This window comes from Taeniopygia guttata, chromosome 1A, assembly GCF_048771995.1.
Source record: "Taeniopygia guttata chromosome 1A, bTaeGut7.mat, whole genome shotgun sequence".
In the NCBI taxonomy this organism is placed as follows: domain Eukaryota; kingdom Metazoa; phylum Chordata; class Aves; order Passeriformes; family Estrildidae; genus Taeniopygia; species Taeniopygia guttata.
In genome coordinates this window covers 28,446,453-28,460,814 of record NC_133025.1, presented here as the reverse complement: position 1 = coordinate 28,460,814, position 14,362 = coordinate 28,446,453, and the positions used below count along the sequence as shown (strand labels likewise).

At 39.2% G+C, this 14,362-nt stretch overlaps 2 protein-coding genes across 4 annotated transcripts in view; one reads left to right on the top strand and one right to left on the bottom strand.

Annotated features, from left to right (window-relative positions):
• Positions 1–3,101, bottom strand: part of PPHLN1 (periphilin 1) — a 62,640-nt gene extending 59,539 nt beyond the window's left edge. The window contains exons 1-2 of one of the 3 annotated variants that reach the window (XM_041711504.2): positions 3,006–3,101; positions 1,228–1,335 (exon numbers count right to left, since the gene is read on the bottom strand). The gene's annotated coding sequence lies outside the window, so the exon portion shown is untranslated. The remainder of the gene's footprint in view (positions 1–1,227; positions 1,336–3,005) is intronic. The other 2 variants (XM_072922237.1, XM_030258385.4) reach the window with 2 other exon arrangements.
• Positions 3,102–3,179: 78 nt separating this feature from the next.
• On the top strand, positions 3,180–14,015 carry ZCRB1 (zinc finger CCHC-type and RNA binding motif containing 1). Its single transcript, XM_002195976.6, has 8 exons — positions 3,180–3,814; positions 8,265–8,352; positions 8,508–8,536; positions 10,663–10,774; positions 10,857–10,964; positions 11,710–11,819; positions 11,925–12,000; positions 13,363–14,015. Exons 2-8 carry the CDS (start codon positions 8,269–8,271, stop codon positions 13,492–13,494), a joined length of 651 nt encoding a protein of 216 aa, XP_002196012.2. The 5' UTR covers positions 3,180–3,814; positions 8,265–8,268; the 3' UTR covers positions 13,495–14,015.
• Positions 14,016–14,362: the final 347 nt, after the last annotated feature.

The following is a 14,362-nucleotide window of genomic DNA, read 5'->3' as shown; positions in this document are numbered from 1 at the left end:
AAATTTTAACCGCGAAAAATGAGATAAAATAAGGATGTATTTGAAAATACCAAAAGAAAAAATTGTTTGAAGGGAAGAAAATGCAATTCCCAGCATCTTGAGCACCTTTTATCTGTTTCTATAGAAAAAGAAAACAATCCATTTCTTAGCTGATGTGACCTAACACAGCTTTAATAACAACCATGGACAGTTTAAACTCTTCGGCTCAATATCAGAAGATTCCATTAACAAAAACTCAAGAGCTCAAATCTCAAGTTTATTATGCCTTATTGAGAGTAATCTGTTCTCTCAATAGGTACAAAGTTGTTGTAAAACAAAGAATGAGAAAAATCTGGTTTTGTTTCACACCTAATACCATAACTCATCCTGATTAACTATTTTCTATTAGCACATACAACAAAAACAATTGATATTTAATATTATTATATATAATCAAATAACTTGTTATATTAATTTAAATAATCTCTTCCTATTTTTGATCAGAGGTGACTCTTTTACTTAAAGCAGTCTTCTCTCAAATAAAGACATTCTGTAAGTGCAGAGGTCATTCTATTAACAACTGCTGCTCTGTTGTAGCCAGCCACCAAGAATGGCTTTACTCCAATTAGCACTATGTTGTGCTCTATGCTAATATAGGTTTTCTCATCAGGCAGACTACACAGGTCTCAGATTTTCAGATCTTCAGATTTTTTGCACCTTCCTGATACATTTGCAAAAGCACTCCACAAAAATTGTACAGCTTACATTTATTTGAGACATCAATTTCCATCAAGGCTACAAGTACCAACTTCTCCAGGATTTGTAATATTATAGCATGTGCTATCATCCTCCTGCAGAATCTACATTTTTGTTTTCCACACATACGGCTTCCTAATCCAGATGGCTACATCTTACCATATGTGAACAAAGCAAAAGCAGAGACAGGCAGCTGGAGTGCCTCCCATGCCACTGGGATATATCTGGTTTTATCATGTTACTTTGATAAACAACAGAGACTGACAAATGTGAACCAATTTTGTCTAACCTCTCTGTTTTGGACAGCTCTCAAAAAAGCTCAAACACTTTTGTACAAGATGTAGGAGACATGTAACTTATTAGCAATATCACCATAAAACTTGGAATGATTCCTGCTGTGAGGATATAAAGACAGACAGAAAACATTGCTTTATCTTCCAGGAATTAGACTCTGTATTTGATAATCTTCAAAGATATCACAGTATCTCTTACCTAGACAGAAGGCAAGGCAGATAAAAATGGGTTTGGGGGAGAAAGTACCTTTCTCATCTTCCATTCATACCTCGGATAGGTAGAACACACTGAATACACACAGTCCTACTGGTAAAATGAAAAAGAAGAAGTGTGAGAGCTGAGGGAAAAATCCAACACACCATGAAATAAAATAAAATAAAATGAGAGGGGCACTAAGACAACACAGAGATTTAAAGACAATCTGTCTCTGCCTAGTAGCAAATATTAGGCTGCAAGAGCTTCAAAAGCATTTAGAAGTATGACTGCAACAAGTCTAAGAATATTCACCTATATATCAAGAGGTTTTCTTCCAACTTTTCCCAACCTATTCACAATAATTCTGACTTAAAACAGCAAGTGTAAACACAATATAATTAATAACAGCAGCAGCATTCCAATGAGGATTTACAATCCCACCAGCTCCACTTTCTTACTACATCATTCTAATATGTCACTGGGACAAGAGCAATGGAAGCCATGTATTGGGGGTTCTATTAATAGAATGACTGATATATTAGCATTTATCTTTGTCTGACCACCTGCAGTTACTGGCCTGTCCATCATCAGTGCCAGTGCCATGAAAAGCATATTCTACCAGGCTCTGACGTGGCTGTTCCACTAGCAATGTCACTGCAAACACCCGCATGGATGGTGCTCCTGTCACTTTCCATCCTGAAGCACAAACACTCTGACAACAAAATATAGCAGCTTTCCATGCTGCTGCCATAACCTGTCAAAACCACAATGCTCTCAAAAATTACTCTTTAAAGTACCAACCAAGCCATAGCACTTCACCCAGGGCAAATCGCTGTATCAAACCATCCTCACTGGCTGGGCGGGTTTCCACATCTTTTTGTTATTTCTGACTGTCTTTGTTCCCTTGAAGTCACAGATAAATAATTTATATAGACTATCCCTGAAAACCCTAATGGAGGGGAAAGAGCCTATTTAAGGAGCATGAGTGAGAATAAAGAACCATGAAGAGTGCACTTGAGATGCTTAAATACTAGTAAGGACTTCGGCATACCCTCTTGTTAAACTAATCACACAGATTTATTCTGAAAGACTTATTCTAGTGCTTATTAGGAAATGAGCTGAGTGACACACTCATGTCTTATTTATCTCTCTAGAAACAGTAAGAATACTGATCTTGCACCAACACACCCATCACACATATCAATGAAAGAGTTCACAACGGGACTTACATAGCCTCCAAATACTCATTACGAATTACTGTTTAAAATAATTGTCAGATTGATGTACAAGGAGGACGAACCTTCCCTTAAAACAAATACACAAATTCAACCGAGAACCGAAGTTTTCTATCCCATATGGGTTTTACAGAGGTTTAAATGATAAGGCTTACAAGCCATCTCGGGTGCTAACCAGCAGCTGCCTGCCCGAGGGGGCTGTCCTTCCTTCCCACCGCTCCTGTCCCGCCGCTGAGCTCAGCCACCCCGCGGGCAGTCCGGCTCCCGAGCTGCCGCCGCCCTCGGGCTGCCCCGCGCAGGGAGGGACGAGCTCCCCGGGCCATTCCTCGAGGGAGCGGCTCCGCGACCCCCGAGCACGTGCTCGCAGAGGGGGCAGGAAGGCGCTCCCGGGGAGCCCCGCAAGAAGCCGAGCGCGTCCCACCGCAGCGGCCGCCTCGGAGCAGAGCATCGGCTCCGGCCCCGCTGGTCCCGCGGGGGAACACGGCCAGCTCCCGGCTCGGCCCTGCTCCCGGCCCGGCCCCGCTCCCGGCCCGGCCGCTCACCCACCTGCACCGCTTCCCGCTCCCGCTGCGCCGCAGCTCCGCGGCAGCCCCGCGCGTCCGCCGCCGCTTCCGGCGCTCCCGAGCCGTCGGCGGAAACCCCCGCCCGCCGCCGCGGAGCTGCCGCCCATTGGCCGCGGCCGCGCCGGGAGCTGCGCGTCGGCGGAAGCGCGACGGGCCGGGGCGGCGGAGGGAGCCGTGCTGTCCAGTCCCGCCGCTGCGCCTCCCCGGGCCTCGCCGCGCCTCCCCGAGCCTTGCCGCACCATGGGCTCCCGCGGGCTGAGCCCCGCCTGACGGGACGCCGGACGGGGGCAGCGGGTGTCGCGAACGCTCGTCGCAGCTCGCTCGCTTCGGGCCCTTGCGGAATAGGAAGGCACGAAACAAGCGGCCGGTCGGGGCCGCGCTGTGATGGTATGGCCAAAGGCGTTAACACAGCCTGTGGAAGTTGCTGAGCAGTCTGCGGTTCTGTTGCTTTAATGTCCCTCTGCTCGCACTGAACTCTGAACTCTGAAATAGATTACGTGTCGCGTGGTTTGAGGAGGAAGGGCCGGCACGAAGTGACTTAGCCAGATCTGCCCCTCCTGGGTGAAGCTCTGGGCGAGACCAGGTGTGATTGAACCAAGCAGCTCTTCTCCCATCTTGGCTGTGCTGAGAATCCCTTTTAAAACACTGTTGGAAAAGCTTTGATGGGCTTTCCCTTTGGAGCGTGGGGGAAATGGTAGCATAGAAATGATGAACGTCTGAGGGCCCTGAGTCTCTCCACGTGGAGGGGAAAGAAGACAGCCCAGGCCTACAGAGCACTCCATACTTCTATAGGTATTGTACATTTGTTGTGCTGTATCGTCTTCATTCACAATAAAGTCTCAGCGAATGCTGATTAGTACTGGGGATGAAAATGGAATCATATAATTATATCTGTCTGGGACAAAGTTCTACTGATTTTGGCCAAGGTGGATGTGACACCTATATGTAATCTGGAAAAGGAACATATATAAGTTATATGTGTTTGATAGATAGTCTGAATGGATCGTCTGGTTGCCCAGTCTTACTGTCCCTAAGTTTTTGTAGTTAGATCAGTACATAAAAGTGTTTTGATTCAAACCACGGATACTTTTTATGTTCCTCTTTGGCTTGAGCAAATTGTATTATTTCTTTGCTGATAGTGCTAACCTTATTTACCAATTCTTGCTCCTGTTTAATATTTGCTTGGTACTATTTAAGGGAGTGTGAGATAAAACAGATTATTTTCTTACAGCTTGCTCCATGCCCCTTGTGCAGGGCAGAATTGTGGCAAGTCGTTGATACCCTTCTCAGGGAGCAGACACTTGTTTATTAGCCTGAGAAAAGCTCCTGCCACAATTAATGGTTTCTTGATTTGGGTCTAAACTCTGCTGACACTATTAAATCAGGAAGAAAATATGTGTTTTAAGGATTGAGATAGAAAAACTCTTAATTGGCTTGAGTGGGAGTGTCTTGAGAAACTTGCTCACAAATCATTTGTACCTACTTCAGTTGACTAAATCATAGATCTGACATTGTTGCAATGCACTTAAAAACAAACATACAAGTTTGTGCTTTTAAGTTGAAATACCAAAGTTAAGTCAAGAAAGATGAAGTAAATTTAGGCTCCACTTGATTCAGAGGCATCTGAACTGTTTTGGTGGTGTCCTCATGTCCCCTGTTCTCTGGGATAGAGTAGAAAAGCCAATTACTGAAATTAATAATTGTCTTTCTGTGATACCCCCAATACTAATGACAGATGCTACATTAAGCATATTGGATCGAACCAAAACATATTCACGTATCTGTTCTATTTTTCAGGAGACTTAATCATTGCTGACAGATGGCTTTTGTCAAAAAATAAGGCTTCTTTTAGTTCGAGTTGTTAGAAAAGACAAAAAAGATTGAATTCAAGAAGTCATTGTAATGAGACATAACTGTCTCATTACAATGACTTCTTGACTTCTTACAATTGTCAAAATTAATATGTGAAAGGGATAAATTAAGAAGGCAATAATGAGGCCATTATATTAATGGGAATTGGTATGCAATTCTGTGGAGGTATTGTAAAGGCTTTTAGCCAATGTTTTAAAGTTAAGTACTGAAGGTGATACCTTGAAGATCAAGAAAGTCCCAGAAAAGCATCCAGGATAAAATAGAAATGTTTTGATTTGTTGAAAAGCTCTAGCAAGATAAAGGCTTGAAGCCAGGCTGTACCTGACTTTCAGCTGAGTCCCCAACAGTAAGAAGAAAGTGAGATGTTGTTTTTTGGTTCATTTGGAGGTTTTTGTGAGGGAAGATGTGGCAAGCACATTTCTCTCCCTCTCAGGATTTTTCATAGAGGTGCATAGAGAGAAATGAAAGAGAAAACAATTTCTATTTCTGCTCCTTGTTTTTCCTATGTGGAATGTGTTAGTAGAATTGTTTACCTGGAGTGAGTGCTTGATTGGATTCTGGTGAGGATTGTTTGAGCCTGATGGCCAATCCAATCCACCTGTGGCTGGAATCTCACGAGAGGGTCACGAGTTGGGTGAGAGTTAGAGTCAGAGAAAGTAGTATGTAGTTTTAGTATCCTCCTTTTATATAGTATATTAATGTATTTTAATTCAGCCTTCTGAATTGAGTCAGACATTGTCATTTCTTCCTATTGGGTTTGCCTGCATTTACAATAGGAAGAGGATTTTTTTTTTTTCCTTGTCAGCTGAGCAGAGAGACTGGTAATCGTGGAGAAAGAATGTGATCAAAATCTTACATTGGACAATTCTATGAAGTTAGAAAATTCCTGAAGTAGTAGGACTCTCAACCTTGTAATGATGAGCCTCCAGATGACATATCTTGTCTGGAGACTTAGCTTAATGCTGGAACTGGCATTTTTTACTCCTCCAACTAGAAAACATCATTGTAATAAATGATGATAACCGTAGAGTTGCTGTACTCCCTCTTGTTTTAAAGTTGTGTCTGTATAGTGAGTCAGACATTAAAAATAAGCAGTACTTGCACAACAGTCCTAAACAATACAAATTGCTAAGAATATTTGGGCAGTTGGAGCAGCAAAATTGTTCAGCCCAAAGTTGTCCAGGGGAGTAGAAACAACATTCAACCTCAGCTGTCTGGCAGCCAGTGCTGTCAGGGTGTAACTCTTTCAGCTTCTGGAAAAAGCAGTGTGCAGCTGTAAATGGTGGTTTTGTAGGCTGCTTTCATTAATAACTTCCTAACAACTGAGCTGATAGGCCAGTAGTAATCTCCGCCTGATGTCTCACCTTCTCTGTGGAGTTTCCGCTGTGGCACTGTGGAAGATGCAGGCTGACTGCTCTCCCGTCATGCTGCTCTCCCTGGTACCTGCCCATTAAAATGGGGGCTGCTTTGGCCTGCTGTTGCAAGGTGCTCCAGCTTCTCTTGCCTTTTAGCCAGAGTGAAATTGTTGTAGTCAGATACTTGAGGATCACTTCCAGTGTTTTCTTTTCCACTGCTGCAATATATTAGCACTGGCAATATAGCATAGTGCAGTGTTGAGATTGTTCTTCCTGAATCCTTCTATCCACTGTACATCTGGATAACTGCACTTCAGGCCATCCATTCACATGGCATGTTGCCAAGTCAGTCTGGTTAGGCTTGTCAAGGATACTAATGCCAAGCAGAAAGGAATTTGGGATAATGAACCCAGTCTGCCTAACACCAGATGCAATGTGTGGCCTTTATTGCAAATTTATTCTGTTTTCATTTGCTTAACCTTTGTGTTGCCATTTTTGCTCATGCCAAAAACAGTCTCTGAACATGAAAAACCTCAAAATTGAATCACTTGTAAACTGCCACTCAAATGAATTGTGATACAGTAAGCATGTCAGGAAAGAGAAGCAAAGCACTTGGATAATCAGTGTCTGCGGGGAATATCAGGCCTTCAGATAACTAAATCATGAAATGCCAGAAAGTATCCGCTGGATTAGAGTGTGATATTAGTTACTTTTATGGGCACTTGGCCAAGCAATCTGTTCAGACTGGCTACCCAAGAAGTCCCCTAAGAAACTGTAATATGGCAGATGTTGATTTTAATACTTTAGGGGTTTTATCTCTTCATCAACTTTTGTCTGCATTTTTAAAATGAGGCAGTCTTGCTGAAGAAGTGGCTTGATCCTCAGTTGAGAATTGGCTAGAGGTGCCAGGAAGCACTAATAAGGCTGTAGGAAAATGGACAAGGAGGTAGAAATTGGACTGTGTAGGGGAGTGGGTTTGCTGTATTATTTGGTATGGCCTTTCATAAGGGGTATGTTTTGATCTTAAATTTTACTCACTTAGCTCTTGGTCTCAACCATGGCTACAGAATGGATCAAAGAGAATGTTTTGCACAGACTTTACACCACTAAAAATCCTGGGAAATGTCCAAATGTGAAGAAAAACATTAGCTTGCCATTTTCCAGTTAGTTTGGTTACTCTTCACCTAGTATTAGATGATATGTACGGGGTTATAACAGTATTTTTAATTGATTGTTTCCAGACATACTCAGTTTCAAAAGCATAGAAAAGATTGGAAATTAAAATGGAAAGACTGGAAATTTTCCTGCTTCCTACCAGGAGAAATCTGACTAGTCAGAGGGAGGAAGGGGATTGCTTCTACAGAGATGCTGCTTTATGGTCAGCTCTGGACACATGCAGTTCTAGAGTGCAGAAACTTGAGCAATAGTTAAGAGAGGAAATGAAAGCATGCCACTTTAGCATCATGCTACATTGACTTAAAAATGTATTTATCTCCCTCCCCACAATAATTAGGACTCTGCTTTAGGGAAACTTCTTTTCCCCCCTTAACCAATTGTATTTTATTGTATGTTGAACTTGTACTTGCATCAAGAATCAGATAATGCTGGTACTGGCACAGAGGTCAGTAATTTGACACGTTGTCCATCATGTTTAATAAATGGACATTGCTTGTTTCTTTTGGCCCTCAACCTTTCTAATTACATGGATCACCAGGGAATTATTGTAAGTACACTAACTTGCCAGTTTTTTCTTGACTTCAAATCAACTCACATAGAACAAAAATATGTTTGGATCCAGGAGAGAAGGATGGAGTGTATGTCTTCTGTAGTCCATAAAGGCAAACACTAACTTTTGTGTACAATGATGCAAGGGAAATGAAAGCTATGCTGTCCTGCAACTTTATCATGGATGTCTGGGCTAGGTTTGAAATAAAATTGAAAGTCTTGAAACAATTTTTTAAATTGATTTCTTTGTTCAATACAGTTTAACTCTTCTCTCTTTTTCCTTTCAGTAGAAAAATGAGTGGTGGGTTGGCACCAAGCAAAAGCACAGTGTATGTGTCCAATTTACCCTTTGCTTTGACTAACAATGATCTGTACAGGGTAAGTTTTAAGAGATGCATTGTTTAGATTAAATTTGTTGACAACAATTTTGACTGTAAAATCAATACTGATATATAAGTTTGTCATGATAGATTTATTGTTAATGAAATGCAATTGTCTGTTGTTAAATCTTTTTATTTTTTTTTATATTTCAGATATTTTCAAAGTATGGGAAAGTTGTCAAGTAAGTGACCTGATATGGCCTTCTATTTTTGTACCTCTCATTTTAAATATTTTATGTCTTTCCTTCACTTGAAAGTCTTGAGCTTTTTGTAATTAAAGTATGAATGTGGAACTGTATTGAAGTTCTGTTCATTTTTAATAAAGTATAATTCTATTTAAGAACTGAAAGTTCTTGCAGTTACATACATAATACAAGAATATTTGTGTTTGGGACAGGTTTTGCTAACCATTTCTTGAGAGCAAGTAGAATGTTGTTGCATACCATCAGTCCTTTCTCTGAAATAGTTGAAACAGTGTTCTAGTATTATTCCCCTTTCTTTCACCACTGTGGGGCACAATGGGTAAGTGTGACAGTGGGAGCTTCTTACGTGAACTAGATGTCACAGTTCCCACAATGCAGTGTACAGTTCTCAGAGATTCTAGAGGGACTGGTTATTGTGACTACTTAGTATTTTACCTAAAGCTAGATGTAAGGCTGCATTAATGGCTTTTAGTATTTGGGGTATTCATGAACAATATATGTGAATAGCAGCCTCTGTGTTCAAATGATTGAAAGAAATGCCACAGTAAGAAACTGACTAGTTTGTTTAATTTTTTTTAATTGGTCAGAATAAGGAGACTCAAGTCTTCAGTTTTTAATCTTAAGCCAGCAAGTATCTTGTCTAATTTCTAGTAGCTGTTGCAATAACTTATGAGATACAGAGTTTCAAAGTTTATGCAGTCTCAGAAGTGTGTTTCAGGTGACAAATAGCAGGAAAAGTAAATATATCTTGACTATTATGACTTCAACTGAGTTTGTTCGTTAAGAAATCGGACTTTCTATGGCTCCGATAAGTTCCTGACTTTTTAAAGATTTGTCACACTTGATTCTTTCTGTTCTTGTATTATTAACTGGTATGTTCAATATCCTGATTAGAAGCCTGACAGTCATACCAGGCTTCTGTTGGAATTCTTCAGAGTAGTTTGGCAGAAAAATTAATAGAATTGTTTTAAAGTCAGTTTTATTAACATTTGAACTTAATGCATGAGTTGTAGGTGTCCTGTCCAAGAGGCTTTGGTAGTAAAACTGTCAAATTCAACCTTTTTGTGCATATATTTGGGGAAATTTGGGCTTTGTTTACTGTGTTTTTATTTAATAAACTTTTTACCATGTAGGTCATCTGTTACTTATGCACGTTGTATGGTAGTCCTTTTATACTTAAGTGGGGTTTGGTTTTTTTGGTTACTTCTTAGAATTTTGGCTTCCCCTGTGGCTGAACCTTGTTCTGCCTATGGTGGACGTAGGGAGGAGTGTATTCCCTACTTTTTTACCTGTACTTTGATTTTTATGTACATACATCCTGACATTCTGGTTCTTACTGTTGTTGTTAGGTTTTTTTCAGGAGATGCATACTGAATACAACTGACATTAAGATGGAAAGAATTGAGGCTGTGTGGGTTCCAGCCATATACATACACAGTAGCCTTGTCTTATAAATTATTATCTTAGGTTTTGTTTTACTGTTTCCAGATTTTCATTAACTTCTCAATGTACTATTGGAGCTGTTGATTTCAATGTTAGACTGAAGATTTAACTTTGTATGTCATGTGAAATAACACATGCATCCATGGTCTTTGGATTTCATTTGGAGATATTTGTAGAACAGTGCTGCATATAGTTAGTGTTTTCTATTGTGAACCTGTTTAGCTGATGAGTCCTACACAAATGTAAAAACAATTTCTCAGTTTGGAGGCAGTTCACACTGTGCTTTTCATCAATAATAGCAATGGTAAGGTTACTCATTAATTTTCCTTTCACCTCCAGTATATATAGTTCCCTTCAGTTACGTTGCTTGTAAATCTAAAGATTATGTTCTATGTTCTTCAAGTCATCCAAGGGAATTAAGAGTGATACTGGTCCCAGAAAGACCCCACATGCTTTTTTAAAATCGTCTCTATATACACGGCCAGGTTAGCTATTCATTTGAATTTCTGTTTAATGAGTATTTTTATTGTTAAATATACTTTTGACTCTTTTGCTGTGTAACAAAGGGAAGATCCCACTGAGATCTTTAAGGAAAAAAAAAAATCTCTGAAGTAATTTTAGTGTGGTTCACTAAAATCAATAATGTGGTTATATGTTTCCAGAGTTACCATTATGAAAGACAAAGACACCAGAAAGAGCAAAGGAGTTGCCTTTATTTTGTTTTTGGATAAAGAATCTGCACAAAACTGTTCTCGGGCACTTAATAACAAACAGGTAAATTGTGGAAAGTTTTTATGGCAGGAGGGTTGGGCTTTCAGTCCCAAATCATTTACCTTTTCTTTCCAATTTTCTGTAGTTGTTTGGAAGAGTAATAAAAGCAAGTATTGCCATTGATAATGGAAGAGCAGCAGAATTCATTCGCAGGCGGAACTACTTTGATAAGTCTAAGTGTTACGAATGTGGGGTGAGTAAAACCAAAAATGTAGAGAAATGGACAAAGGTTGTGGGTTGAGATAAGAACAACTTAATAATTGAAATAATACTAAATAGTAGTCGTAATAGTAGATGGTAATGAAAGTAACAAAGAGAAACAAAACCCAAGAAAGATAAGTGATTCACATGAAAACTTGTAATGACAACTTCCTACTCTTTGCTTCGAAGTATCTGCTTTTGCTATAGCTTTGGAAGTTCATGATTTAGCTGGCAAAAAAATAAATACAGGAAACAACCATTTTATATAGAAATGAGTTTTAAGTTTTAATTAAGTCCTAACTTTTTCTGAACAGAGTAATGTAGGATCATGATATTTGGATAGTATTTAATGTCCAACACAAACTTGATTTGTATTCATAACACTTCTTACAGCAAAAATGTCACCTTACTCCTGTGTCTTAAATTGTTAATTCTGAGGTTTCTATCTTGTTTTGAATATAAACCATGTGTAGTGTTTTCAGTTATTGCAACAGACAAAAAAAATCTACTGTTCTTGTAGCTTGTTCTCAGTTTGCAGTTAAGTATGCATATCACCAGTAATCTCTTCATTTCCATGGTAAGCCTAGAGAAGAGTTGTCTTCTATGTGCTAATTCAGCATTCCATTTATCTTACTAATTGTTCCCATATTTTCCCACCATGAACTTCCCTCGTGATATGTTTTAACATATATTTGTTTGTAATGGCTTCTGTTAAGCAATATTTCTTTCTCTCCAAGGAAGCAGGACACTTAAGTTATGCTTGTCCTAAAAATATGCTAGGGGAGCGGGAACCACCAAAAAAAAAAGAAAAGAAGAAGAAAAAGAAAGTAGTGGAGCCAGAAGAAATGTATGTATATTGAGATACATGTTACTACTTTTTTTTAGGAAGTTTTTTCATATTAAACACCTAAATATCTATATTTTTTTCCTCCTCTCTCCTTGCACAATGAAGTGAGGAGGAAGAAGAAAGTGAAGAGGAAGGAGAAGACCCTGCTCTAGATAGCCTCAGCCAAGCCATAGCTTTTCAGGTACAAACTTGAAGCATGGCATATTTATTTTTATTTTTTAAATTCAACTCCCTTATTTAGCTGCTTTTCAGAAGCTCTGATATACATGCATAGGTCTGTCTGCTCTAAAGCACTGAGTGGGCTCTGGTTTGGTAGCAGTAATTGGTAACCATAGTTGGCTTCTTTACATTGCAGGCATGTTTAGTGGAATTTTTGGGTTTCTTGCCCTTTAACTATTGCTGTATTTGTGTGTTGCAGCCTTTTTTTTCCTTCAAGCTCCTTTGGTATTTGCTTGTGTCATCTCTGCTGTGATGCTCTGTTAGGTTTTTGCGCACAAACCCCTCTTTACTTTGTTGTCTGAGAAGACAAAAAACCAGTCAAGTATAAGCAACCAGACACATCCTCTGTCCTCACTGGAATGTCCTTGAACATTTATTACTGGCACACTTCCTTTGCCTAGTACAGACCATCGCATTCTCTCATAAACCTCATCTCCCAAAACACATTTAATGCATATTTTTTTTATGTAGCTAGCTTATCTAACATCTGTATTACTGTCTTTATCACTTCTTTATCTCTAGACCCTTTTGCTTCATGAAACAGAACAAGCCTGACCTGATAGTCAAATTTCTTGACTCTCTGGTCAACATTGTTGCCTGTGTGCCTGTCGCCCCCCAAAAAACCCTCAAGAGTTAATAACTTTGTTCTGAATGTGACTTTAATGAGTGCAGGACTTTTACATGATGTAGTCCAAAAAAGTGATTCACATATTCCTAATGTTCCTCCCTTTCCCCAAAAACTCCACAATTGGAAATAAAACCTATGAAGCCAGGAAACATTCTCATTTCTATTGATGCCTCACTATCACCATCCAAAGATTTTTAACTGGAAAAAAATAGGAAGCTTTTATTTAAACTATTAGTTGAATAACCTTCAGTAATAATCCCCAAAGGCACTCATTATGTGAATGAATGACTGCAAAGGACAATGGATAGAAGACTTGTTAACAGAACAAAGCTGATTCAATAACATCAGTTCAAAACATGAGACTTTTTTGCTTTAGATCTCAGCTAAAGTGATCTGCTTGGATTTTTTGCTTTAGATCTCTTTATATTTTTGGAAGTTTGCCATGGGCAAAATTCCTCTTTCTGAGAATACAGGATGGTCCAGGCAGCTACTGTGATGTAGAAGACAGCTTATATGTGAGAACTACTTTCAGAAATGTTTCCTAGTGCTTTGATCACACAGTTTATCTGGAAATAAACCCTTGTAATTTTTTAACTTATTTAATAATTCAGTGTGTATTAAGAATTAGCATTGTTATTTGTACTGCTCCTTAATTTTTCTTAATCCCACCTAATACCTCTCTTTTCTTCATTATAGCAAGCCAAAATTGAGGAAGAACAGCAAAGATGGACACAGACTGCAGGGGGATCTTCAATTTCAGATGATTCAAAACGTCCACGGATTAAGAAAAGTAGTTATTTCAGTGATGAGGAAGAACTTAGTGACTGAAATAATTCTGTTTAAATGCATATATAAGATATATATATAGTGTACATTTTGTAAAGTGCTACAAAGTGATCTGTAATACAGGTTTGTTTTGTGTTGAAGACACTGAAGATCATGGGGTTTTTTTATTCTGTCCCCTGACTCTCCCATCTTTTTATATCTGTGTCTCAAAACCTTGCCTTTCAAGGCAACTTTTTAAGAAAATGATGTAATTATACACTTAAATCCAGAAAAGTATCTGAGAATATGTCTTGCAGTTAATATCTAGACCCAAGTCCTAGCAGTGAAGTGTTTCATGAGAGAGGTTCCCAAGGCTTTTTTCCTAAGAGGAGTTCCTCTTAGGATGACTGTTAACGCCACTGATGCTTTATGTATTGGTCTATTTGGAAGCAGTGCTTTAGTAGTACTTCAGTAGATTATGAAACTTGCATTAGTTCCTCTGCATAGGGTTTAATTTTGGCTTTATGTCTGAAAATGTCTTTTTACTCTTCATGCAGTACTGTAATAAATTATTGTCACATCAACACTGTTTCTCCTGACTGCAGTTTGAGTGCCTAACAGTAATTAGGGTTATCCACAGAGTTTTAAATACACTTGGATCTAACCTGCATCACAGCCATCTGAACCTGTTAGCAAAATCCAAAAGGCATAGTTTCCTACATGCCTGAAAAACAGCTTTCATGTGTACTTGGGACCATCATGGTCTCTTAGCAAAGTGTCTTGCCACGTATTTTGCACATAAAGTTTTTCAGACTTTCTCTTTCCTTAGATCTCTCTAGGGTTCTAGACATGCTGTCCTGTAGCTGTGATCGTTCCTGAAACCACAGACACATGGTGATAATGGTACCCATTTTATATTGGTGTGTAGTCT